The sequence below is a fragment of the Poeciliopsis prolifica genome, unplaced genomic scaffold (assembly GCF_027474105.1).
Source record: "Poeciliopsis prolifica strain line A6 unplaced genomic scaffold, Auburn_PproV2 SCAFFOLD001, whole genome shotgun sequence".
NCBI classification, from domain to species: Eukaryota; Metazoa; Chordata; class Actinopteri; order Cyprinodontiformes; family Poeciliidae; genus Poeciliopsis; species Poeciliopsis prolifica.
In genome coordinates, this window is record NW_026562376.1 from 13,124,822 (window position 1) to 13,150,251 (window position 25,430).

The 25,430-nt window shown below is 37.1% G+C and overlaps 3 protein-coding genes across 3 annotated transcripts; 1 reads left to right on the forward strand and 2 right to left on the reverse strand.

The window, feature by feature from the left end:
- Positions 1 to 1,322: 1,322 nt before the first annotated feature.
- Positions 1,323 to 10,449, reverse strand: rhcgb (Rh family, C glycoprotein b). Its single transcript, XM_055039610.1, has 11 exons — positions 10,164 to 10,449; positions 6,958 to 7,141; positions 6,277 to 6,427; positions 5,132 to 5,279; positions 4,849 to 5,015; positions 3,960 to 4,097; positions 3,724 to 3,860; positions 3,455 to 3,579; positions 3,261 to 3,334; positions 2,742 to 2,809; positions 1,323 to 2,157 (listed from the first exon to the last, which is right to left on the reverse strand). Exons 1-11 carry the CDS (start codon positions 10,384 to 10,386, stop codon positions 2,109 to 2,111), a joined length of 1,464 nt encoding a protein of 487 aa, XP_054895585.1. The 5' UTR covers positions 10,387 to 10,449; the 3' UTR covers positions 1,323 to 2,108.
- Positions 10,450 to 14,620: 4,171 nt separating this feature from the next.
- On the reverse strand, positions 14,621 to 16,384 carry gdpgp1 (GDP-D-glucose phosphorylase 1). Its single transcript, XM_055034390.1, has 2 exons — positions 16,242 to 16,384; positions 14,621 to 16,030 (listed from the first exon to the last, which is right to left on the reverse strand). Exon 2 carries the CDS (start codon positions 16,020 to 16,022, stop codon positions 14,943 to 14,945), a length of 1,080 nt encoding a protein of 359 aa, XP_054890365.1. The 5' UTR covers positions 16,023 to 16,030; positions 16,242 to 16,384; the 3' UTR covers positions 14,621 to 14,942.
- A 782-nt stretch (positions 16,385 to 17,166) lies between these two features.
- On the forward strand, positions 17,167 to 25,200 carry LOC129362142 (titin-like). Its single transcript, XM_055033511.1, has 4 exons — positions 17,167 to 17,301; positions 17,648 to 17,747; positions 18,552 to 24,809; positions 24,945 to 25,200. Exons 1-4 carry the CDS (start codon positions 17,281 to 17,283, stop codon positions 24,968 to 24,970), a joined length of 6,405 nt encoding a protein of 2,134 aa, XP_054889486.1. The 5' UTR covers positions 17,167 to 17,280; the 3' UTR covers positions 24,971 to 25,200.
- Positions 25,201 to 25,430: the final 230 nt, after the last annotated feature.

Sequence of the window (25,430 nt, forward strand, 5' to 3'; positions counted from 1 at the left end):
AAAGTTGCTGTAAGATCAGTTTCCGAGTCCTAAAAGATGATGACAAAAAGCAAAACAAATACCGTGCAACGTGACCTCCCACGTTGTGTTTAGATCTGCACAGCTCTGTAAATTTTGCCTTTACTTGTATGTTCTTTTACATTAATGAGCTTCATGGCGGACCCCTTGTATAGGTCCATGTTTTGTGCAGCTCCCATTCTAAGCTTCCATCCTTCACCCTTCGTTCCCAGTTCCCTCCTTCACTGAAGCTGTCAATCAAAGATCATGATTGAGTCAGTCAGTCAGTCCTCAGCAAAGAAAGGAAGGCCTCATTCCCCTTCTTATGCCCCCTTATGTCTCCACGTATTCCAGCTCACCTTCTCCATGGCCCCTGTTCTTACTCAGTTTGTATCTTGTTTATAAAGATTGGATTTGTCATGCAATAAGGCCAGGTTGTCTAAACGTAGAAGTGCAAAATGAATACATTTTCAAAATAGTTCTGAATTTGCTTTTGCAACGTTGAATTTTGGCCTGTAAGTGGTTGATGAATAAACATGAAGAGAAGTTAGGGCGGGAAATACACGAGTGGGGATGGTAGAAGAAGACGAAGAGGCCCCGTTTTTGTGTGTATGTGACATGAGGGAAGTATAGAGGGCAGCGGAGCAGCCTTTCTTCCCAGCAGGGCTGCATCGCATTTAATTGGAGCACTTGTGGCACCATTACCTCCTTTACTCAAACACGTTCCTGATGACAAAAGAAAACAGCACTAAGCCTGCCTTTGTTGGAACGGAGACTGTATGAGGAGACGGATTCCTCGCTGCTTCTCATGTGTGGGAATCATCCACACTCTCCCACAACGAGCTGCTGCTGCCTTCCACCAATCAAATGCCAAGGTTGGGGAGGTGGCTTGGTGAGGGGTTGATGGGGGTGAGACTGCTCAGAAATTCAGCCACCAGGAGTGAATGACTGACACTGGCGCTGCTAAATGTAGAGAGAAAATATGGCATCTTCAGAAAAACTAAACGTCATGTTCGGTATCTTTGCAAATGGCCACTTTTATTATACATCTAATGTATTGATGAGAAAAAAAAACCACTGAATCGTTTTCCTAATCAATGCTTTTGAAATATTTGTCTGTATTTTGCATTAGTGGCGATTTGCTCCCCCTTAACTAAGTAACTATGATTTGCAGTATGTAGTTTGTTTTCAGTCACCACAGTGTCATGAGTACTGCTACCCTCTGACTTATTGTTCTTTTTAGTGAAGTTTCTTTATAACTATTTCTTCAAATCAAGAACTAAAACTTCAGTGTAAATGTTTGTTAATTAAATAAATAAGACAAATTAGACATCACCCTTTTTATTGGAGAATGTTTATCAATTTAGGATTATGAAACTTCTCAAACAGTATCAAACATTTGACCTGTAGCTGACAAAAATAATTAGTTTGTCAATTGCAAACACTTTAACCCTTTGGTTACATTTAATTAAGAACACATCACTGAAATGCTTATGGAACATTATTAGTATTTCAGGCACATTTATTTTGTGTATTGGACAAAAAGGAGGATTTCCAGATGGAGGAAATTAATATGATACAAAATTCCCTACTTGTGTCTTATAAAGCATTAATAAAGTGACAATATAAAAAAAAGCCCTTAAAGTCACAGCATTACTTAGTTTGCGAAAGTTGCAACATCCCATGGCTTTCACAGTCAGGAACATAAACTTTTTTTTCAAACTATGTAAGAAATGTACATGAAGAAACAGAAAAAAAACAATAAATGACAAATAAATTATAAGATGTGCCTGTAAATAAGTGACAGAGTAGAAAAACTTAGAAATTAGAACTAACTTTATTAAATTTCCAAATAGGTGTTAAATGAGGTGCTGATATTTATCTTTTCAAATAAAAGCTGTTTCACTAGAACAGAACACATATTGAAAAAAAAAAAAAACTTCACATCATTAAACTTCTGAAATGAGGCAATTTGAGGTAAAACCCGTAAAAATGTTAATATTTCTCATTATTATCTTTTAAAGCAAATTGTTTTCCACGTATAGATTTTTTTCCGCCAGAAGAGAAATAATAAAATGAAATGGGGAACGGCCAATCAATTCAGGAACCATTCATGATCGGGTCCTGTGATCTGGCTCCATGGTGAAATTTGTCTCAGCACTGAAAAGAAAGCAAAGTTTCATAAACAATTATGTTGAATGTTTTGCTCCAAATACAAAACATGCAAAATAACCTCTCCAGACTCTTAGATTACATAAATTTCTATAAGATTTTATCAAATCCAGAGTTCATCTTTCCATCGTAGAGTGACTAATGGTAGATTTATTATCAGTGTAAACATGAAGGCTGCTACATAAACACAAGGTCACTTTGATGAGTCGAACACGTGAAGGTGTTCTGCATGAACCCCCATCAACAAACAGCATGAGAGAGAAACTTCATGCTGTATTACTGAGCAATGGATCGTGTCAGAGCTTTGTAATCGAGCCCACAGTTCGCGGCAGAGGCCTCTGTGCGAAGCCGCACTTTGTTCTCATAGTGTATTCCTCACATTAAAACACTGTAATCCCCATCAAGAGCAAAAGCAACGACCCACATCTTCTCTCCTTAAAGTGGACTCTGCTGCCACCAAGAGGACAGTAAATGTAACACTATTTTAACTGTACAACGTGGCTGTTTTATGGGATAATCATCTTTATGACCAGATTAATTTGAGCTAATATATAGATGAATCAAATACTCACATGTCTTTGTTCCGCATGTGGTTGTTATATTGCAGGATAGGTGGGATACTCTCCTCATCTTCTGGCAACTGGAGACAAAGCAGCAAACGTCACAAATGCGTGGCGTCAAAATCTGAGAATTTCTGCCCATTTTGTTCAATATTGGAAACCAGAAAAGTTTGTCACTAGAGTATATCAGAGATTGTTCCGGGCGACTTAGTTTATGTAAAAAAAAAAAAAAAAGAAAATGTATATATATAAAAATGATTTTTTTTATGGGTATCAGGATAAAGGAACATAAATATGAATCCATGCCACACTGCAATTAAAATAGAGCATTTTAAAAAATCAGACACCATTTACTTCACAATTATATGCTTGTTTGTGCTGTTTGGCCATATTGCATCCCAATAAATTACAATGAAGTTTGTGTTTGCAATGTAACAAAATGTAATATATATATATTATTACATATTATTATATATGTTATTTTCTCTTTATGAAAATGATTTTAAAAAGTATAAACTGCCTGGTTATTACCTCCCAGTAAGTCTCATCATCAAAGCAGTTGTCATCTGCAGGATCTCCCCAGATGGGTAATCTCAAGATGGCGCCTAGAATGACAAATAAAAGACAAAGCTATAATGTAAAAATATACCATTTGTAAAGTGAAGCCATTGTGTTGCAAAACAGGGAGATCCCAATAATTGTTTTTAAAGTTATTCATTCCCTACCGACTATCAAGCCTCCTCCTATACCGAAGATGAGAGCCACACAGAGGCCTCCGGCCTGGTGACCTCCCTGCTTTGTGGGCACCATATTCGCAAATTCCTCTTCGAAGTCAAAAGTTTTTATCAACCTTTAATTGAAAACAAGATTTTTAATTGTCCTCTAAATTTACACACAAAAAATGCCATTCACAGCTTCAATCTTCAATTTAAATTGAATTAAGTTTCTGTTAATCTGTGTTTTTGTTTACTCCTTGTTGGACTAGGAAACATACCCTTCATGTCCATAAACTGACTCTGTTGCAGCTGCAGCGGTGATAGCTCCAACTATACCACCTATTACACCTGGCATGGCGTGGAGATTGTGGATTCCACAGGTGTCTTGGATCTTCATGTACTTCTCCATGAAAGGCTGATGTAGGGATAAGAAGGTATTCACTGAGGTTTATAAAAATCACAAAACACTGAGCTTATCTAATGCTTTATGATGGCTGTCAAATAAAGATCTTACAGAGATGTATTTGTATCCAAGTGTGGAGATAATACCACAGCAGAAGCCGACGATGAGAGCTCCATACGGCATCAGCATGAACTCAGCTGCTGTTCCTACTGCAACGCCTCCAGCAAGTGTTGAGTTCTGGATGTGAACCTAGGAAGAAGGTGAAGAACACATTAATTTAAAGCAAAAGTATTTAATTTTAATCCAAGTGTTTGCAATGAAATATCATGTGTTGCTTTCTGCAGTCAACCAGTGAAAATAATAAAATGTTCATTCATCATTCTGGGATGATTTCTCTGGCTTTTATTCTAAGAAACATAAATATATTATGCCTTCCGTAATAGTTGTTGGAAATACTAACTCTTCTCCATTTTATTTATTTTTTATTACAGTTCTATATTATCTGATATGTTATGATTGTTGATGCAATTCTGGCAGATTTTAGTGTACTGTTATTGGTCCTAAATATGGTATATAAATTACTTTGACATTGATGAGTATTTAAATCTCAAACTTTTTTATATTTTATCTTGTTCCAACTACAAACAGCAATGTGTTTGATTTTGATTGGATGCGATAAGTACTTGGTAACTATAAATTGAAAATTAGATGGTTATATACATTTTATACTGAACCTATAAATAGTGACTGTATAACTGTTTATTGTTTACACAGTTGAACAAACACAAAAGTCTTTAAGGTACTGTCTCTTTAAGAAACCTTTTCTGCAAGGCCCCCTCTGATTGGTTTAAAATAGGCCACAATTGGCCTAATGAATTATGGAAGATTATATGGTTTGGATGTCATTTTGTGATAGTTTGGGCACCTAGTGTTTTGTCAGAGAAAATATAAAACTTTTTGTGTTAGCTAGGTTTTTTTTTTTTAATTTGCTTTTCCTTACCATATCAAGTTTTCCATGTTTCTGGAAGAGACTTGACATAGCCACTGTGGTGAGCACAGTTGAGGCCAAAGCCAGGTAGGTGTTGATGGCCGCTCTGTGCTGCCCATCACCATGATCAGAGATTGCTGAGTTGAAGCTGGGCCAGAACATCCACAAGAAGAGGGTACCTGTTAAAAAAAAAAAAAAGAAGGCAAAGTAATACGAGTGGACAAAGTAGAAAAAGAACACAAATAGAAAAATAAATCAACACAAAACAATCTTGTGTGCTAAAAACCCAGCTTACCAATCATAGCAAAGACATCTGAATGATACACAGAACCTTGTAGGCGTGAGCTCTGATCCAGGTTGGGCCGATAGAGCATCCATGATATGGAAAGTCCATAGTAAGCTCCAAAAGTGTGGATCACCATGGAGCCCCCAGCATCCCTGGCCTTAAGGAAGAAAAAGTAGTTTGAGGTTTACAAAAACTGCATATATTTATCATTAGGATAAAAGGAGATTAAATCACAAAACCTTAGACTTGGATATCTTTGTTTATATTGCTTTCATAATAGACACATTGAGATGTGTATAATTATAATGGAAAGGAGGGAAAGAAATATGGTTATGTCTTCAGTTTGCCACAGGAGGAGACACAAACATCTTTCATCAGCCTCTAAATATCATTTCTGTTCTGTTTCAGAACCTCATAGAGTGTATAAAGTACCCCCAAAAAAGCCTTGGTGCAAACTTACTAGCTTAGATCATATCACACTAAATTGCAATTAACTACATTATGGACAACTCTTAGGAACAGATTTTTTTCAGAGGTGTTTTATTTACTCTAATAGAATATGAGCTATTTTGGAACATGGGTAAAAATTTCAGTCTGTAGATGTGCAGAGCTGAAAGGGGCTTTCACCTGAAAGACTGCTAATGCAGCTGTTTCCACATAGTTTTGTAAGTAAAATGCAAATCCTAGTCACAGTTATATTTTTAAAGGATTAAAAAATGTATTTTATTCTACTCTCCTCTTATACACTGTCTTTCAAATAAATCCTGTTAACTACACATCTGTTGTATTTTCTAAGTGATATATCAGGTTGTAGATGGGTGAGCATAATCATTGCTTAGTTTACTGTAAAAGGACAGATGTGATTAGAATCATTAGCAGTGTGTTTGAACTGCTGCATTTATAAGGTGCAAATGTATTATGCCATCAAATTATTATCAGTGTCAAATAATAGTTTTACTCCCTTGTCGTAACATTATTAGATGTGTGTCTAATAATAATTTCACCCCCAACTCTTTCTCCCCTTTATACATCTTGGAAAAGCTTCTTATTTCTCTCCGTTTGAGAGCATGGCTATGAAGACTCAAGCCTGATTTTGTTTGCATGTTGATGGTGACATGCAAACAAATGTCAGAGAAAAAAAAAAGATAACTTACATGGATGACTTTCACGATGATAAATTCCTCTACAGCAAAAAGTGTTATTCCAAACAGAGTTAAAACCAGCAGCTGGACCGGGCTGACCTTTCCCAGCAGAGCTCCATATGCGATCAGGCAGCCAGCGACACAGAAATCTGCATTGATAAGGCTGAGGAGAGAAAAAAAAGAAAACAAGCCAGGTAGCAGGAGATCAGCAGCAAGCTCATAGTATCTGTGATGGACTGTTTATCATCAGTAAAAGTCCACACTGAAATTCATTAGCTATATATTTATTTTTTAAGCTCTGAAGTATAAAGCATCAAATTTCTGTTATTGTTTCTGAGAGTGAGGCGGAAGACACACCTCTCACTATGTTTAGCACACAAGGAGCACACAAGGCTCTTCAGTCATATCATTATTACTCAGCAGTGCAAGTTTTTGTTTGCCTTAAAGCCACAAACGTAAAAGGACATAAAATATTTTCCTGGGAATCTGCCAGCTAAACTGGTTCCTCCACCCTCATTTCTTTCCATCTATGGAAACTATGCATGTCAAAACATATTCCCACAGGATGTATTTCAAATAAAGATAAAATCAAATATCAGTTTACTGGATAACCTGATTAGGTTAAGTTCCACAATAGCACTGCAGTAAAATACAAACACTTTAAAATCAGGCAATTATAGCTACACTGTTCACCTTTCAATCCCAATTTTGATCTTCCCATCAGTGAGGTGGAACCAGCCCTGCATCAGCAGCGCCCATTGGAGGCCGAAGGCGGCAATCAGGAAGTTGAAACCCACTCCACCAAAGCTGTAACGCTTCAGAAACGTCATCAGGAACCCAAACCCTACAAATATCATCACGTGTACATCTTGGAAACCTGGGAAAGGAACAAGACTAGGATGGATAAATTGAAGCAATAAAATTAAAAGGTCCTTATCCTTCCTGTTATGTTCGTTTCTAAAGTACAGCAATAATGTTCATGGGTCAATTTGACTCGGGGAGTGTTTAATCATACCATATTGTCAGAAACCAAAAAATTTGTCCGAAACATTTTTGTATCTGATTATTAGCTCCAATTTTAGCCATTTCAATCAATATTGGTGCAATGACGTTTTTTTATTTCTCAAAAATAAAGGATCAATGACGACAACCTATTTTTTTTTTTTTATGTCCACAGAACAAAACCAAGACACAAAAAAACAACAATTTCCTTTAAATTGATCTTTGGTCAATTTTTTTTATATTACATTTTATTTTATTTTTTCAATGGGTATTCCTTATAATTTAACTTGAGACACATATACTCTTCAAGGTCAAATTGACCCATTGATTAAAATCAAGACAAATGAGTCATGCAGAGAGTATTTATGTTTTCCTCCACTTCTGTTGAGTGTCCACTCGGTGTGGGTGGAGTTTGTCCAATGGAACTTCAAAAAGGGTAAATTTGACCCATTTTAAAGTTGTTCTGAAACAGGATTTGCAACAAGCAACTTTCCAAGCAGAGCAGTCTGGTTTTGAAGGTAAAAATTTGGGATACATAAAAAATAACTTCACTGAACATAGAATGAGAAAAACCTCAAATCAGTTTTCACAGAATTTCACCCATTATTTGTTTCACTTGTTTTCTTTGTTCCTGTTCTAAATCTTTTGGATTTCTTTCAACATATTTATCTGGCCAAACAGAAGCAGAAAAATCACATATCTAGACATTAGGGCAGGATTTCAGAATTTATAATGTAATTTATCCTTAGTCAAAATCATATTGAAATTACAAACTAGTTACTAACTAGTTTGTAATTTCACAGTGTGAGGTGTTAAAAATGTATACATTTCATCCTATTGACTATAAGTCAGAACTGGAAAGACAACTGCTGTCAGATCTTCAAACAAAGAAGATTGCAATAGATATGCCCTTCCCAGCAAATAAAGGCACACATTGTCTGTGTGCTGACTAACCTTGCTTAGAAAAGCACTGCTGATGTGAACTACACCATAGCATGAAACAACACCGAATGCAAAACATATCTCCTTGTAAGCCTTGTAAGACATGTTCCAAAACAAAATGCAAAATGTGTCCAAAACTGACTCATTTGTCAAATGTGTACAGTGCTGTCTACCCAACACAAACATAATTTCCCACCAGAGAGACATTATTACAGAGACATCTTATTTTTGCTTTGAAACCTTGAGGACTGCATGACTGCAGACCTGCTCATGGGGGATGTATGAATTCAAAACAGTAGCAAGTTGTTTAACAGAAAAATGTCAGGGTTATTTGGAGATCACAGTAACATAATGACCCAAAGTTTTGAGTCCAACAAAAAGGTTGAAAATGAAAGTAAATTAGATTATTGATTAAGTGGATCAGCTTTGTTGGGAGAAATGGCTTAAAATAATTATTTTTGGGGGGCTTAAAGGGAAGGGAAGCTGTTTTAAAAATAACCATCTCAGCTGTTTTTAAAACATATCTTATACATAGTTTCAAATACATTGAAACTAACTCTAATTTCTTTCTGATGTGCCTCCAAAAAAAACCAAAAAACATTTGTGTAATGGTCCAGTGGTTCTGCCCAAAATTGGAGAGTAGACTAAGAAAGAACGAAAGAAGGATCTGACCCCAACTTTTTTAATATTATATCTGAGAGAAATATCTATATTGCGGGTATTCCGCTTTAGTCATGAGTATGTTCCTTTTCAAATGATTTCCCCCTCCCCACCTAAAAATTAGAACAAAGTTATTAAACTTTGTTTTTCCTATGTAAATGCTCTTACCAAATGTGTTTCCTAAGTGCATCAAAGCCCTATGTGGATGAATCTATGTTCCAGCAGATAATCAGTTCAGACTCCACAAACTGTTTGCTTTAATAACATGCCTCTTCAATGCAGGTTGACACAAGGGCATATTAGATATGAGCAAGGTATTGTGTGAAGATGACTCAAGGACTCATGGTGCTTGTTTATTTTTCCATGCTCTTAAAAAAACATTTAAGATCATGGAAACTTGTGATATAGCACATTTAATTTAAAAAAGTGTTTAAAAATAAACAACAACAACAAAAAAGGAATTTATACATTTATGCACTAACAAGACAAAAACCTAAAAAGAAACAATAGAAGAAAAATAAGTTAGAAATAGATAAATGCCATTAAGGACTCTAAATTGAGGGGGAAATGAAGTTCAAACATGATGAGACAGTTGGATCTTATTTTTAGGACAAACAGTCTGAATCAAAATATGGATGCCAGCATCTGCCTGTCAGTTTTACTAGAGTCACGACATCACAGCTGTCTGACATGTCTCACAGCACCTGCCCTGTGAAACACTATCATCTGTATCGAAAAGCCAAAAAATATATATATATATCCTTCTGCTTCAGTTTCCACAGATGAAGGCTTCTATTTGGTTTAGAAACTGAGCTCCATGGGATTATGTTTATGTTATACCATGTCAGAATGCATCATGGAAATAGATTTATGGTAAACAGAAATTGACACCGCAGAAGTTTTGTGTAGAACAAAACAACCACACCCATATAGAACAGTCTCAAATGGACACTTCTACAGAATCCAAACAAAAGTTACTGAAGGAAAATGAAATAAAGGTAAAGCACTGAGTCCGGAGATGTGAGGTGTAGAAAATATAAGAGATAAAATCCCACAGGAATAAAAAACCCCCTGGGCGACATGCAGAAACAGGCATCAAATCTTAGTCAGCAATTCAGAATAATATGAAAGGTCATCATAGTTTGACATTACAAATGATAAAGTAATAAATAAAAAAACATTTAATCTGCAATACATGACAATGTCAATTTTTATGGCTCCTGTGTTAGCAAATTATAAAATAGAAAAGAAAACTCAGAAAATATAAACTTGAGTAGTTAAATAGGTTTACTTACTTGGATATCTGAAGTAGAAGTCATTCTCTATGTCACTTGATTTATTCTCTGTTTTTTTGTGCTCAACCCAGTGTGTGTCTGATTCTTTGTCATATCGAATAAAAATCCCAAACAGAATGATCATGGCCGTCTGCCACACCATACACACTGCTGGCAGACTCAAGCGAACATTAGTATTCTTCGTGCGGTCACACATATCCCTGAAGCTCTGGGCAGCCCCCATGTTGGCTGCTTTTCTGTTGCAAGTTTTCCAGGTGCCAGAGATCCAGAAAGCTTAAATGTCTCAGCTGAGCTGCTGTCTGAAAAGCCCAGAGCATCTTCAAGAGGTATCCAATCTGAGGACACACCCACAGTCACTCCTCCCTAACTCTAACTCTTTTCTGGGACATTTTTCTTTACTGGGACATTTTTCTTTACTTGTGATATTGATTGCACAGACATGGTTTTATCATCAACAGTGATGAAGCCTCAACATTTTTTTTAAGACGTTTTGTTATAAGAAAGATGGTTCATGGTTCGATATAAATGGCAAAGCCCATACTTTACTCTCAACATATGAAGTCATGTGATCAACTACATCTTACCTCCTCCCTTAATACAAACAATGATTGCATGTCAGGAAAGGTACAAAGTCATTTCTTTGTTAACAGCTGTTCACGCTTCCTGCACATATTATTTTTTTTATTTACCTTTCAGACAAAGAAAAAAGAAATCTCCATTGTGAACATGCTGTCCTGTAAAGCAGGTGTGTCAAACTCATTTTCGTTTTGGGCCAGATCAAGATCATAAAGGCTCTTACCAGTTCTATTGATGCCATTTTTTAAAAAAAATCATAACAATCATTATGAGAAATCTATCCTCTCCTTCCAATCTTCGCTCTCAATGGAACAAAAATGTCCTCACGAACTGTCCATACTAAAACTTTTGTACATTTGATAAGACGAGAATGTGTTGATAAGACATGTTCACAAACTGTTAATGTCAATGAATTCTTAAAAGAAATAATATTATTGAAGATCTTTTCAGTCCCTACATGAACTAATAATAAATGCGACTGTTTATTTACTTGCTGTATAAATCATGGACTATAATCATACATCAACTAAATTCTCAAGAAACTGGAGGGATTGATTGATATAAATTGGCAGTAAACAAATAAAAACTGCATTGATATGATTGATAATATTTAATCACACTTAGTGTTTAGTCTACACTGTAGAGGGCCACATAAAAAGCTACGGTGGGCTGGATTTGGCCCCCGGGCCTTGAGTTTGACACATGCTGTAAAGCCTAAACAGTGAATTATAATTTTCTGTGTTAACTGGAGAGTCGTTATGTTTAGCTGAAAAAAGAAACAGTAAATTGTAGGTTGGCGATTGAGACTTTTTTCTGCACCTTAAGAAAAGAAAAATGTAAAGTAAATTAAAAAGAGCAACTTTAATCCAATATAACCATGACCAGGCAATGCTTGCCATTGCAGACTAGTGGTTGAGGAAAACATTTTGGGACACAAAGCACCAATCAAACTTTGACACCTTTTGCTTTTAGCATGTTGACTAAGTCTCCAAATTTTGTTTAACTAGTGTACAAAACAGAAATACAGTGTACTGTTTGTGCTACAAATAAAGGGACAGGATGAAGTACAATGGGTGGTGTCACCTTTTCAGTTAGAAAACAAATTTTGTTCTAAATTTTGATTGACGACTACAACTAAACATAGATCAATATTTAAAAGGTTTGTCCTAATTTTTTCACATGCACAATGGCGCATTATGCACAATGTGTATAATGTGCATTTCGATGATATGCTGTTTTCTTTCAGATGTAACAGATCATCTTCTGACACAGCAGGATGAGTTGCCAGAGGTATTAGTGTAGCTGTTTGTTCTGCAGTGTCTCTCCCAGGCTACATTCAGTTTTCTTGGTGACCTGCTGGTTTACAAGAAGTTGTAAATAATACATACTGTTTACAATACTGTTATTGTAGAGAATCTGATTTATTGAAGAATGTCTGTGTACCAGAGAAAAGTTTAGAGCCCATAAAGTTTAGCATGAAAAAATAAAACTGAAAAATCTTTACATTAATAAAAATAATAATAATACTTGACTCTTTTTTTTTTTAGGTATTTTTCTTACAATTTACAGTTTTAATTTGCTATCTAATCAAAATCTGTGTGCATCTGGCTTAATTTCAAACAAGGCATCAGATCAATCAATCGATCAGCTGAAAAATGAATCAGATGAAAAATAAAACAACTATATAACAAAAAGAAACAGAAAAACAAACTTGAACATCCGTCAATCACTTGTTAGTCAATGATCCATCATTTTTGAGAAACATGGCTTCTGTATATGCTAAAAGTCATAAGGCATTGTCTGTCAGCTGTGCTATTTATATTGTTTTACACAACTATGAGACATAACACTGTTCACCTCTTCACCTTTATGTCCTACAAGCAGGTCACAGGTACTCATGACCTGCCAAAGTGGCCTGAAGCTGTTCTTTCATCAACTGGTAACCAGCAATATTACAAAGAACGTATAATGTAGGTTTTCTCTGAATTATTAGGTGTCATGTTGATCCAGACATCAACATGATACATGTTGATGTCTGGATGTTTTTGTAATTTCTCAAAGTGGATATATAGTACTGTAAATGAAAGGGCATGGATGTTTACCCGTAGGCTACAATGTACACCAGGTGTTATATCAGAAAAATCAAACAAGCGGGACTTTGAAAAGAACCACAGGTATACAAAACATCACAAGTTTGTTGTTTTTCCAATGAAACTGCAATGGTTACAAAAAATTTCCGGAGCTGCTGATGAGAACTAATGAGAAGAAAAGACAAAGCAATGTTAAACAACCCGCTTACAGTAAATAAAGTCATTACCTAGTGACTTTTATGGAAGAATTCAAAATGTGATACGGTCAACTCTTTTAAATGGTGCCATAACAAATCTGGGAAGTAAATTTTTATTTTTGTTGAAAAATCAGAGTACCTTACGATATCCGGCTTATTCTTATTGAACAAAGCATGTTTAAATGGGTAGTCTAAAGTAAATTCTTGGGGGATCAGATATGAAGCATAAGGATTATAGTGTTTGACTTAAAAAAAAAAAAAAAGAAAGAGTAACCGCAGAGTGGTGTGGTCATTAAAAAAATGTAAGTCCCAAATGCAGAGAAACAGCTGGCCTCTCTTATTCATCTAGGTACTAAGAATTTCAAGGCTGATATATATATTTTTTGTATTAAAGAAAAAAGATTTAAATAGAGAGAAAAATACACTGCTGCTTCAATAGATAAAGACCATATTGAGAGCTTCCTGGCCCTCATCAAAGTCAGCAGCTATATGCTTAATGATCCAAGAAAGTCATGTTGCTGCCTAGGTGAGGTCATTCTGGCGGATAATGTGTTTACCTGGTGATAAGGTAGGTGTTCACGAGTAACAAGAATCTCTTCAAAAATGGGATCCATAGGAGTTAGAAGCCAGAGTCTCCAGCAGACCAACAAGAACAGAAAGGCAAGGCATCTTACATTTGCCAAAAAACATCTAGATGATAGTTTATGAAAATATTTTGAGGGCCGTTGAGACAAACGCGTGACCTTTTAAAAGGTGTGGGTTAGGTCGCAACTGGAAAAAAAAAAAAAACAGCATCTCAGAAAAAAATAGACTGACAACCACACCTCATGATAGCGTGGGGCTGATCTGATGGCTATTAGAAAGTCCTGAAGGAGTTTTTATTTTTTGTCAATACCAACACACTTGCCTGTTTATACTGTACATTCACGAGCAATTAAACATCCAGGCTTCTATTTGTTCAACTGAGTCATTTGTTCCAGTCTCATATGACTTTTGCCTGGAGAAAATGTTAAGAACACTACATGTACTTCATGTCCTCTTGAAGAAATGGAGACATATCCTAACACTTATTAAAACACTCTTAGTAGAACTATGAGGTTTCTAAGTCAGGATAAAGACCTCATATACAACCAGCTTCCTTAAGCTTTTACTTAATGGGATAAAATCAGTCTGTAAACTGAATGTGAATGCTCATTGTTTTCAACATCAATATGCTGTTGAAAACACCAAATTTTTTCTATATTATTTTATCAAAATATATTATTTCTAATATCTTCAAAATTAGAAATAATTCCAACATATTTTTAGAATGATTTTTTTTTGGGGGGGGGTTTATTACTTCTATTTCTTTTTAATTGGTCATGAACAACTTTACTATTGATTTACTGTTTATGAGACAGAGCTCCTAAATATTTTTCTATTTGAATTTTCAGACTTAAATATCTTGATTTTTTTTTCACTTTATTTATTTACAGAGCACTTTATTGGGGGTGGAGGACCCTTTTGTGTCTGTTGTTTATTGTATTAGAAGTGATACATTTAAAAATGTGGGTTCATTAAAAAAAAATATTAATATTGTTGAGCTTTATGGTCGTTTTTTTTTTTTTTTTTCTTATTTTTGCCTCTTGACTAACCTACATAAGTCCAGTTTCAAAAGCTGTAACACTTAAGAGTTATCAAATGAAGACTATATTATTGTATATCAAATAAAATTTTATTTACACACAAGTTTCCAACACTGATCTAAGGGGGTCCTGGTACCCTCTTAGGTTAAATCTGACATTTAAATGAAAGTGCATTTATTAGTAGACTTCAGTCAGTAACCCAAAAGCAAAAGCATTAGCAACTCATTAACTGATTCTGACGTTTTATGCACTGCGCTGAATCTTTAAGTCTTTCAAAATGTATTCCAGACATTAATGAGTCAGTAGGTGTTTAACAAGCTGTTCTTCCAGCTTGTGAAACTCATCATCAGGCAGAAGATACTTCTGAACTATACTGATGACCTCTCTCTCAGTTGTACACTCAAAGTCCTTTTTATTTTTAAAGGGTAAATGCCCTGCTAACTCGCAGAGTGCAACATTAAAGGCAGATTCCTCTTTGGCACCGAAGCAGGATGTTCTGGGCCAAATAGCTATACGTACACCTTTTCTTAAACAGCTCTCCTTCGCAGTCTGCATTTGACCACTTGGTGGGCATCCTCTGGTCAGGAACAGATTATGAGCGATGTTTTCAGCCAGAAAAAAGTCTGTCACTTTACAGACCGTTCTTGCTGCCGTCTCCACTTCTTCGGATTCTGTATAGAGCAAAAATCCAACCGGAAAATCTTGGATGCGAAAAAAGTTCTTCTCAGGTATCAAAGGCTTAACCAGGCTGGATTCAATCTTCAGCTCATAGTCCAGGTAATATCCATGAAGGTGTAAGTGATTAACAGAGGCAAATGCTCCAAGGCTGTTGAACCCCACACGGAAACCTGGGCTGGAGCTGAGGAGCACAGACTCGATACCGACCTGGACAGCAGCTCTCGTCAGGATCTGTGGTAAACAGAGAGACGGATCTGGAACAAGAAGACAGTGTCCAAACTCCAAAGGGCTAACATTGATCAACACAACCATCCTGCAAGTTTGAGGCAACTGGTCATCAGGTACATCTCTCCCTCCACCTGTGTCCTTCATCTCAAACATAATTTCTTCTGCATTTATTTTGTTGAAGTTAAACTGACTGGGGTTAAACTCTTGCTGAATGCTCAGTATCTCCTGGGGCTTCCTCCTCTCGATTCCACGTTGGACATTGAGCTGAGCGACGTAACCATTTGACCCTGGTAGGATACGCGTTTTTAAATCCCCTAGATGGTACCGGAAGAGTCCTCTGTCCATCCTGTCTGTCCAACCATCTCTGATGAGCGAGTCGAGCTTGGAAGGTGGTGGACGGTTTTCTCTTTTCTGAAGCACATCTGTGACAAAATCCTGAGTGCTGTACACAAACTGAGGCAACATGGTTGGACCTGTTAGTGAGCAGAACAAATGAAATACACGATATTCAAGTGGTCGGTAGTTTCTGTTATCTTAATACTAATATTTTACATTCTGTTAAGTCAGTACGATCTCGTACTGTATGTGAAACTGTTGGATTTTTGAGCTAAACAAGCTGTTTTAAACTCGTCTGTTTCATTGACTGAAACAAAACAAAGTTTTACCTCTTTTTTGTTACCTTACCTTTGTGTACGCACACAAAGAGACTGCTTCATGGATACATGAACAGATGTAAAGCACTTCAAAATTCAGAACTGTCTCCTATTCCAATTAAATTAAGCACATCTGATGCGGTGAGTGTAACCAGGAAGCTGACCCAGCTACGCCTTACGCTTTCCATTTCCGATGTTCACTTCCTGTCTTCAGAATAAAAGCTCACTGAAAGAACATGTACTATGATTTGATTATATTTTTCAAGTCAGTGTTATATGATATCTATGTTATCAGTAATAATTAGATTTACAGAAGAGAAAATGGTATAGAACTTAAACTCCTGAAACATTTTTGTTTTATTTCCAGTCAATAGATTCTTTGCGTTTAGTGCAGATTAGCTGTTTTTGTGGATGATTTGTAGACAAAATAACAGTCCTGCCAGAATTAAAGCAATATTTCTTTAAAGCATTTGAGACAAGCATATTTCTATTTGAATGCATTAAAAATAATTTTGGACTATTTTATCAGTATGTATATTTGTTTGTCTGACTTCATGAAATAACTTATACGAAGCCAAAATTCCACAAGGATCTATGTTTAAGCTATACTGTTTAGATTTTAAGTAATCTTCTATTTATATGTGGAAATTATCTATTAACTCCTGCTATCATGAGTCCATCCATAACAATGAAAACTTTTTGTTTTATTTATTTGTTTATCATCTTATATTATTAATTACTTGAAATATATTTCAACAGCATTGATGTTTTAATATTTTGTTTTAGGGTGACTCTATTAAACAAGAGAACCTCAATATTCAACTGCTATTTTAGAGTTGATTTAAATACTGTGGGGTTAACTAAGTCAAAAAGAATGAGCAGCTGCCCAGTCAGTCTCCAGGCTTATTTTAGTAACTGCATGCTTCCAAAGATAAAGCAGGCAGTGACTGGCAGAGCTGTGTGTCTGCTTAAGAGATTTGGGGTTCAGAACACTTCATGTCACTTGACTAGGTTTCAGAACCCGAAGGATCTACATTCACATTTTATTCCAAATTCGAGGAGGTGAGAGGATGGAAAGAAGTAAAAATAATGTAAGTTCGGCTGTGTTTAATTTTTTTTTAATGTTACAAAGTAAATTGTAATAAAGCATGAACAACAATTTTGTTGGGGAGCTTTTTACTTTCTAGGTATTTTTAAATGTTTGATGTTTAAAGAGAGTTTTAGAGTTAGGAAAATAAAATGTAATTTCATCTGTTTTTTGACACATACGATTTAGAAGAGTTTTAGTTGAAAATGCATGTTTAAACATGTAATATGGGTATGAAGCCATTTTCCATTTAAATTACTTGTTTAAAGATTGAAAAACAAAACAATGCAATGTGGGTTTGCTCATACTTTAACACTTCTCTGACACATTTTGAATGTTGCTTCTTGTAGATGTCAAATGAAGCTGAAGAAATGCCTCAGACTCTAAATATAAAAATGACTGAGGATTCAGATCCAGAGGTTTCGTCATCCACCTCGGTCACTGCCCAAGGTAGAGCACTTCCATCTTGATGATTTTCAGTCTGGAAAGCTGTATTTTAAATGAACATTGAATCAGACATGTTATCACATTAACAAAATATTATTTAAATATTTTGTAATTTTTAAATAATATTTATTTAAATTTACTTACTAAATTTTATGCGTTCCTTTTTTTAAATAAAATATGCCAATTACTGCCAGAGTAGAAGCAGAGTGAAATGGCACTTGAAAAGTTCAGTGTAACCTTTCTCCAAGCATTTATTTCATAAATACAAGATGATCAAAATCTAATTCAAATCATAATTGAATTTTTTTGGAAAAGGCTCTTTTTAAAAATACTTAGAATATACCATACGGTGGATTTTCAAAGGCATACATACCTTTTGCCAGGGTTTGTAATATAAATATTGTACATGAAATTGTGAGAAAATATTTCAAAACCTATTCCACCCTTAATTTGTCCTTAATGTTCAAAACATTTCAAATCTGCTAGAGAGGTAACATGTACAAAAATACAAAAGCTCCAAATTCACAACACCCTACAGCCTCAATCAAATACTGTTTTATATGCTTTTCATCCAACTTTAACATTTTGTCTAGTTGAGTTTTGTCATCCTTCAAAGTGAATCACAGCATTTTATCTTGCATCAACTACTTTTGAAAGCCACCATATGCCTTTACTACTCTGTGGTTTCCCAGCCTGTCTTTTACAACTGGCGGACAAAAAAATTGTTAGTACATTTATTAATAATTCACTTAGCAGGTTTTAATTATAAATTTTTATTAATAAACGGTTTTTATTTGCACATTCCAGGTCAACAATCATCTTCTGCAGAGAGTGAACAAAACAGGACAAGTGCTTCTGCAAAAAACAAGGAAAATGCCATCAGGCCAAAACTCCAATTAACATTTAACACATTCACAGTCAAAAGTGGTGAAGATCTAAAAGTAGAGATCGTTGTGGTTGGAGACCCTGCACCAAAGATTGAATGGAAAAAAGAAAGTCAGGCAGTCAAGGAGACATCAAGGCTAGAGATTTTAAATAAAGCCTCTTTAACTGTCCTTCACATCAGACATGGTGTCAGAGAGCAATCTGGTCAGTACTCTGTCACAGCAAGCAACTCTGCCGGGACAGACACAACAACCCTCACGGTGGTTGTTCTTGAAAAGCCAGACCCACCCAAAGGGCCCGTGCGGATTGATGAGGTTAATTCTGACTATGTTATTATGTCCTGGGATCCACCGTCATATACAGGAGGATGTCAGTTGGAGAACTATGTCGTGGAGAAACGGGAAACAACAAGCACGGAGTGGCATACTGTGTCTGCAACAACAGTTAGAACCACCATCAAAGTTACCAAGCTGAAGACAGGAAATGAATACCAATTCAGGATATCTGCAGAAAATAGGTATGGAAAAAGTGCTGCAATCACATCTCCAGTTGTGACAGCAAAATATCCTTTCAGTGTACCTGCTTGTCCTGGCACTCCCTTAATATCCACTGTGACAAAGTATAGCATGGTGGTTGAGTGGGAGCCACCTCTCAGAGATGGAGGCAGCCCCATCATTGGCTATCACATTGAACGTAAAGAGAAGAACAGTATTTTGTGGACCAAGCTGAACAAATTTGTTATACCTGACAGTCGCTTCAAAGCAAGTGGGTTGGAAGAAGGCATTGAATATGAATTCAGAGTCTTTGCTGAAAACATTGCAGGACTGAGCCCATGCAGTAATACATCAGAGTGTTGTGTGGCAAGAGATCCCTGTGATTCACCTGGGAAACCTGAAGCAGTTGTGGTGACCAGGGACAGCATCACACTTCAGTGGGCAAAACCTAAATATGACGGAGGAAGTACCATCACAGGATATGTTGTAGAAAAAAAGGAGCTCCCAGATGGCAGATGGATGAAGGCGAACTTTACCAATGTTACTGACAATCTTTTCACAGTTTCAGGACTGACAGGAGGGCAAAACTATGAGTTTAGGGTAACTGCTAAAAACAGTGCGGGTGTTTGGAGTGTACCCTCAGAAAGCATAACCATTCTTGCTCAGGATGTTATTGAAGCACCCACTGCATTCATTGATCCTAAGTTTAAGAGTACTATTATCATCCAAGCTGGAGAAACTTTTGTTATTGAAGCTGATTACTTTGGGAAGCCTCTCCCAGAAGTTGCATGGCTGAAAGATGGAAAAGAAATTGAGAAAGGTACACCTAAAATAGAAGTCAAAAACACAATCACTCACACAACTCTCACTGCCAGAAACAGTACACGTGTGGATGGAGGACGCTATGTATTGAGTCTTAGTAACAGTGGTGGAACTACAACCATTTCGGTAAATGTGAAGGTCTTAGATAGACCTGGTCCTCCTGATGGGCCACTGAAGGTGAAGGTTATAAGTGCAGAGAAATGCAACCTTAACTGGAACCCCCCTTTAAATGATGGAGGTGCCAGCATCACTCATTACATCATTGAAAAAAGGGAAACCAGTCGTGTTACATGGACTGAGGTTGAACCTCACATTGAAGCTATAAGTTACAAAGTGACAAAACTGGTATGCGGCAAAGAATACATTTTCAGAATTGCTGCTGTAAATAAATATGGGGTTGGTGATTTTTTAGAATCTGAGCCTTTTGTTTCACAAAATCCTTTCAAGCCACCTAGTGCTCCCTCCACTCCTGTAGCCAGTGCTGTGACTGGAGACTCAGTCGTGCTAACATGGGAAAGGCCTGAGAGCGATGGAGGCTCTGAGATTGATGGCTACATCCTTGAGAAGCGTGACAAAGATGGCGTGCGATGGACTAAATGCAACAAGAGAAGATTAAATGACGTGCGGTTTAGATGTACTGGGCTTGCAGAGGGACATTCCTATCAATTTAGAGTTCTGGCAGAAAATGCTGCTGGTGTGGGTGCACCCAGTGAGTCTAGTGAATACATAAAGATATGTGAAGCTACATACCCACCTGGCCCACCTTCCAACCCAAAAGTAACAGACTATTCCAGCAGTACAGTGTCTCTCATCTGGTCGAAACCAATTTACGATGGTGGAGACACAATCAATGGATATATTGTGGAATTGAAGGAAGCCACAGCAGATGAATGGATTGCATGCACACCAAGCACAGGAATAGAGGACACAAAATACACTGTAAAACGATTAAAAGAAAACACAGAGTACAATTTTCGTATATGTGCAACAAATTCAGCCGGTGTCGGAGAACATGTGGATCTACTTGGTTCTGTAGTAACAACTGAAAAAGTAGAAGCACCAGAGATTGAACTGGACAATGCTCTGAGAAAAATTGTAAATGTTCGAGCCTGCTCCACCTTACGTCTCTTTGTTACCTTAAGAGGACAACCAGAGCCTGAAGTTAGGTGGACAAAAGAAGATGGCACTTTAGATGAACGTGCTCAAATTGAAGTAACAAACTCCTACACTGTGTTAATGATAGAAAATGTCACAAGAAATGACAGTGGAAAATATGTGTTGACTGCTGAAAACTACAGCGGTTCCAAATCAGCATTCATCAATGTGAAAGTACTGGATTCTCCCAGTGCTCCAACAAATTTAGAAGTAAAAGATGTAAAGAGAGACTCTGTCTCCATCTCCTGGGAGCCACCTCTTATTGATGGAGGAACAAAGATTTCACACTACATAGTTGAAAAGAGAGAAGAGGCAAGGAAGGCATTTACCAGTGTTTGCAGCAACTGTGTGAGAAATTCCTACAAGATTGACAATCTACATCAGGGAAACTTTTATTATTTTCGCGTGATTGCAGTTAACGAGTTTGGACCTGGACAACCAGCAGAGACTGCTGAAGCTGTTAAAGTGTCTGAAGCTCCTCCGCCTCCTGGCAAAATCACACTGAGCGATATTACTTGCAATAGTGCCAGACTCTCATGGGAGAAGCCTGATCACGATGGAGGAAGCAAAATCACCAGCTACAATGTAGAAATGCAAACCAGAGGAGACAATACATGGACAAAATATTCAGAGAGTAAAGCACTAGAGGTGACCATTGATGGGATGACAGCAGGAAAGGAGTATTTCTTTAGAGTGAGTGCTGTGAATGATAAAGGAACTAGTGAACCAACACCCCTGTTGACACCTGTTGTTGTAAAAGATAATACTGCTAAACCTGTCATCAATCTGTTAAATAACACATTTAATGTAAAAGTAGGGAATAATCTAAAGATCGATGTACCTTTCAAAGGTATTCCACTGCCGACAGTAGTCTGGAATAAAGAGGGAACTATGTTGAAGGAGACAAGCAGAGTAAATGTACAAACATCTGAATCTGCATCTCAGCTATTTATCAAGGATGCAACAAGATTTGATGCTGGTATGTATGAGGTAATCCTGACTAATGTTGCTGGAACAACATCAACTGAAATCTTTGTGAACATTTTTGAAAGGCCTGGACCACCAAGTGATCTCAGTGTGGAAGAAGTTAGTGCCAACTTTGTATCTCTGACATGGCAACCCCCTCTTTACACTGGTGGGAGTGAAATAAGTAATTACATTGTTGAGAAAAGAGACATAGGCAGTTCAGTATGGCAGAGTGTGTCTGCAACAGTTGCAAGATCATCAATCAAAGTTTCCCGTCTGACTCAAGGGACCGAATATCAATTTCGAGTTGCTGCAGAGAATCGCTATGGAAAAAGCCAATATCTTGAAACAGAAACAGTCATTGCCCAGTATCCCTTCAGACCACCTGGTCCACCAACTAACATCCATGTTGTCCAGGCCTCAAAGTCTGTAATGATCATTGCTTGGGGCAAACCAGACAGTGATGGTGGCAGCCCTATCATTGGTTATCATGTTGAAAGCAAAGATCAAAGCAGTATCCTATGGACAAAAGTAAACAGAAGCCCAGTGATTGAGAACCAATACAAGGTGACAAATGTTGAAGAAGGCCTGATATATGAGTTTCGTATCTGTGCTGAAAATTTAGCTGGTGTTGGACCCTGCGGTAAGCCATCTGAACCTGTCGCAGCAAGAGACCAGTGTGATTCACCTTCAAATCTTAAAGTTACCAATGTAACCAATGCTTCAGTTTCACTCTCCTGGGATAAACCACACTATAATGGAGGAGCCAAAATAACAAGCTACATTGTAGAGCGCAAAGAATTGCCATATAGTTGCTGGTTGAAGTGCAACTTTACAAATTTAATGGACACTTTTTTTGAAGTAACTGAGCTCTCTGAGGGTGAACAATATGAATTTCGTGTTACTGCAAAGAATGCAGCAGAGTGCTTTAGTGCACCCTCTGAAACCACTGGACCCGTTACAGTGCAACATGATGTACAGCCACCCATTATTATCTTAGATGAAAAATTTAGGCAGGTGGTGGTGGTCAAAGCAGGAGATGTACTTAAAATAGATGCTGAAATTTATGGTCGCCCTAACCCCACAGTGTTTTGGCTGAAAAATGGAAGAAACATAAGCACCAAGGGAAGGGTTGAGATATTAGCAACAAATTCCCATACATCTCTCCTTATCAGAGAGAGTGTTAGGAAAGATTCTGGACAGTATACTTTGACCGTACAAAATGCAGGCGGTGCTACATCCAGGGCTATTACCTGCAAAGTGCTGGACATACCAGGCCCTCCTGTCGGACCTCTGGAAGTGTCTGGATTATCAGCAGAAAAATGTACCATATCCTGGGGACCTCCTCAGGAGAATGGAGGTGCAGAAGTCTTGCACTATGTTGTTGAGAAATGTGAAACCAGTCGTATTTCTTGGACCCTTGTGTATGGTGACATGAAGGCAACCACTTGCAAGATAACCAAGCTCCTCAAAGGAAATGAATACCTTTTCAGAGTGAGAGCAGTAAACAAATATGGAGAGGGAGAGATTTTGGAAAGTGACCCAATAAAAGCCATGGATTCCTTCACTATCCCATCTGCTCCAAGAGATGTTGAAGTCACTAGTGCTACTAGTGAATCCATGACCATCTCCTGGAAGAGGCCTGCTTGTGATGGCGGTAGCCGTATCAGTGGTTATGTTATAGAGAAAAGGGAAAAGCATGGTGTCCGCTGGGTTAGAGTTAACAAAAAAACAGTCTATGACTTACGTGTCAAAGCTTGTGGCCTGCATGAGGGATGTGAGTATGAATTTAGAGTATTCGCTGAGAATGCTGCTGGTCTAAGTGTACCCAGTGCACCATCCCCTCTTGCCTTGGCAGAAGATCCAAAGTTTTTACCTTCCCCTCCAACAAAACCCACCATTACTGATTCCTCCAAGTCCTCCATCACTCTGACCTGGAATAAGCCACTGTTTGATGGTGGAGCACCAATTACAGGGTACAAAGTTGAATTTAGAAAAACTGCAGAGGAAGACTGGACTGTAGGTGTTCAGAACACAGATAAAACAGAGTTTACAGTGACTGGACTTACAACGGGGGAAGAATATGTGTTCGTTGTTAGATCTATTAATAAGATTGGCCTGAGTGAGCCCAGTCCTGAAACAGAACCTGAACTTGCCCTGGAAAGGGAGGAAGAGCCCGTGTTCAACATTAACCCTGAAATGAGAAAGACTCTTCTTGTTAAATATGGATGTAGCTTTACTTTGACTGTACCTTTCACAGGCAAACCTGTTCCTAGTGTGTCATGGGAAAAAGCAGATGTTGATCTAAGGGTCAGGGGACTTATCCACACCAGCGGCTTTATTACCTCTATCACAGTAGAGCAGGCAACACGTGATGACTCTGGCAAATACAAAGTCAAGCTTCAAAATGCTGCTGGATCTGCTACTTTAATCATGAACGTGAGGGTTTTGGATTCACCAGGTCCTCCTATCAATATAAAAGTCAAAGATGTGACTAAGAACTCTGCCACTGTTACCTGGGACATCCCTGAGAATGAAGGAGGAGGGCCTGTGAAGAGCTACCTGGTAGACATCCGAGACATTAGCAGGAAAGGTTGGACCAGACTCACGGACAAATGCCGAAGACTATCATATAAAGTGTCTGATCTGGAAGAAGGAGGAATCTACTTCTTTAGAGTCACTGGTGAAAATGAATATGGGATTGGAGTTTCAGCTGAGACGAAAGAAGGAACAAAAATGACAGGTAATATTTCACTTGCATCTACAAAACTGCAACTTTTAATCATGATCTGTGCATTAATTTCTGATTATGTGCAATAAAGGTAATCTAATTTAAATGTTGTTATATAATTTAAAATAATTTATGATTTTATTCCAGGGACAACAGATTGGGAGACCAACTAAGGAGCGTAACCTTTCAAGCCTGTGTTGCAACCTGACCAGATCAACTTTCTTGTGCTAGGAATTTTGATTTGGAATAGCCAATAATTTACATATTAAACTTTGTCCTTCAAAAATTTTTTTTTACATTTAGAGTTCTTGCTCAAATGAACTTTCTGACTAACAGATTTTTGTTCATTGTATGTATAGAATAAATGTATGTTTAGAAACAATAAATTGACTATAAGACAATATTGCAATGAATTTTGTTTAATTGAAAAGGAAAGAAGTGGCACTTTTGCTTTAGAATTTCTATGGCAACACAAAATATTGTATCACAAAAGTATAAAAATCTTTTAAAGTGTATAGTGTACTTCAAATAGTTTGAATAAATAAAACCAAAATAGAATCATTTTATTCAAGAAAGAAAAGTCTGGATTTTGACTATTTGCTTTATCACAAAAAAGGGTATTAGGGGAGGTGA

Bases quoted from the DNA above. Each gene is read 5' to 3' on its own strand.
- LOC129362142 (XM_055033511.1), top strand. From the start codon at position 17,281: ATGGAAAGAAGTAAAAATAAT. The intron at 17,302-17,647 runs GTAAGTTCGGCT...TGCTTCTTGTAG, and splicing joins TGGAAAGAAGTAAAAATAAT to ATGTCAAATGAAGCTGAAGA. The intron at 24,810-24,944 runs GTAATATTTCAC...ATTTTATTCCAG, and splicing joins AGAAGGAACAAAAATGACAG to GGACAACAGATTGGGAGACC.
- rhcgb (XM_055039610.1), bottom strand. From the start codon at position 10,386: ATGGGGGCTGCCCAGAGCTTCAGGGATATGTGTGACCGCACGAAGAAT. The intron at 5,280-6,276 runs GTAAGTTATCTT...TTCTTCCTTAAG, and splicing joins TCATCGTGAAAGTCATCCAT to GCCAGGGATGCTGGGGGCTC. The intron at 3,335-3,454 runs GTAGGGAATGAA...TTGTCATTCTAG, and splicing joins AGGAGGAGGCTTGATAGTCG to GCGCCATCTTGAGATTACCC.
- gdpgp1 (XM_055034390.1), bottom strand. From the start codon at position 16,022: ATGTTGCCTCAGTTTGTGTACAGCACTCAGGATTTTGTCACAGATGTG.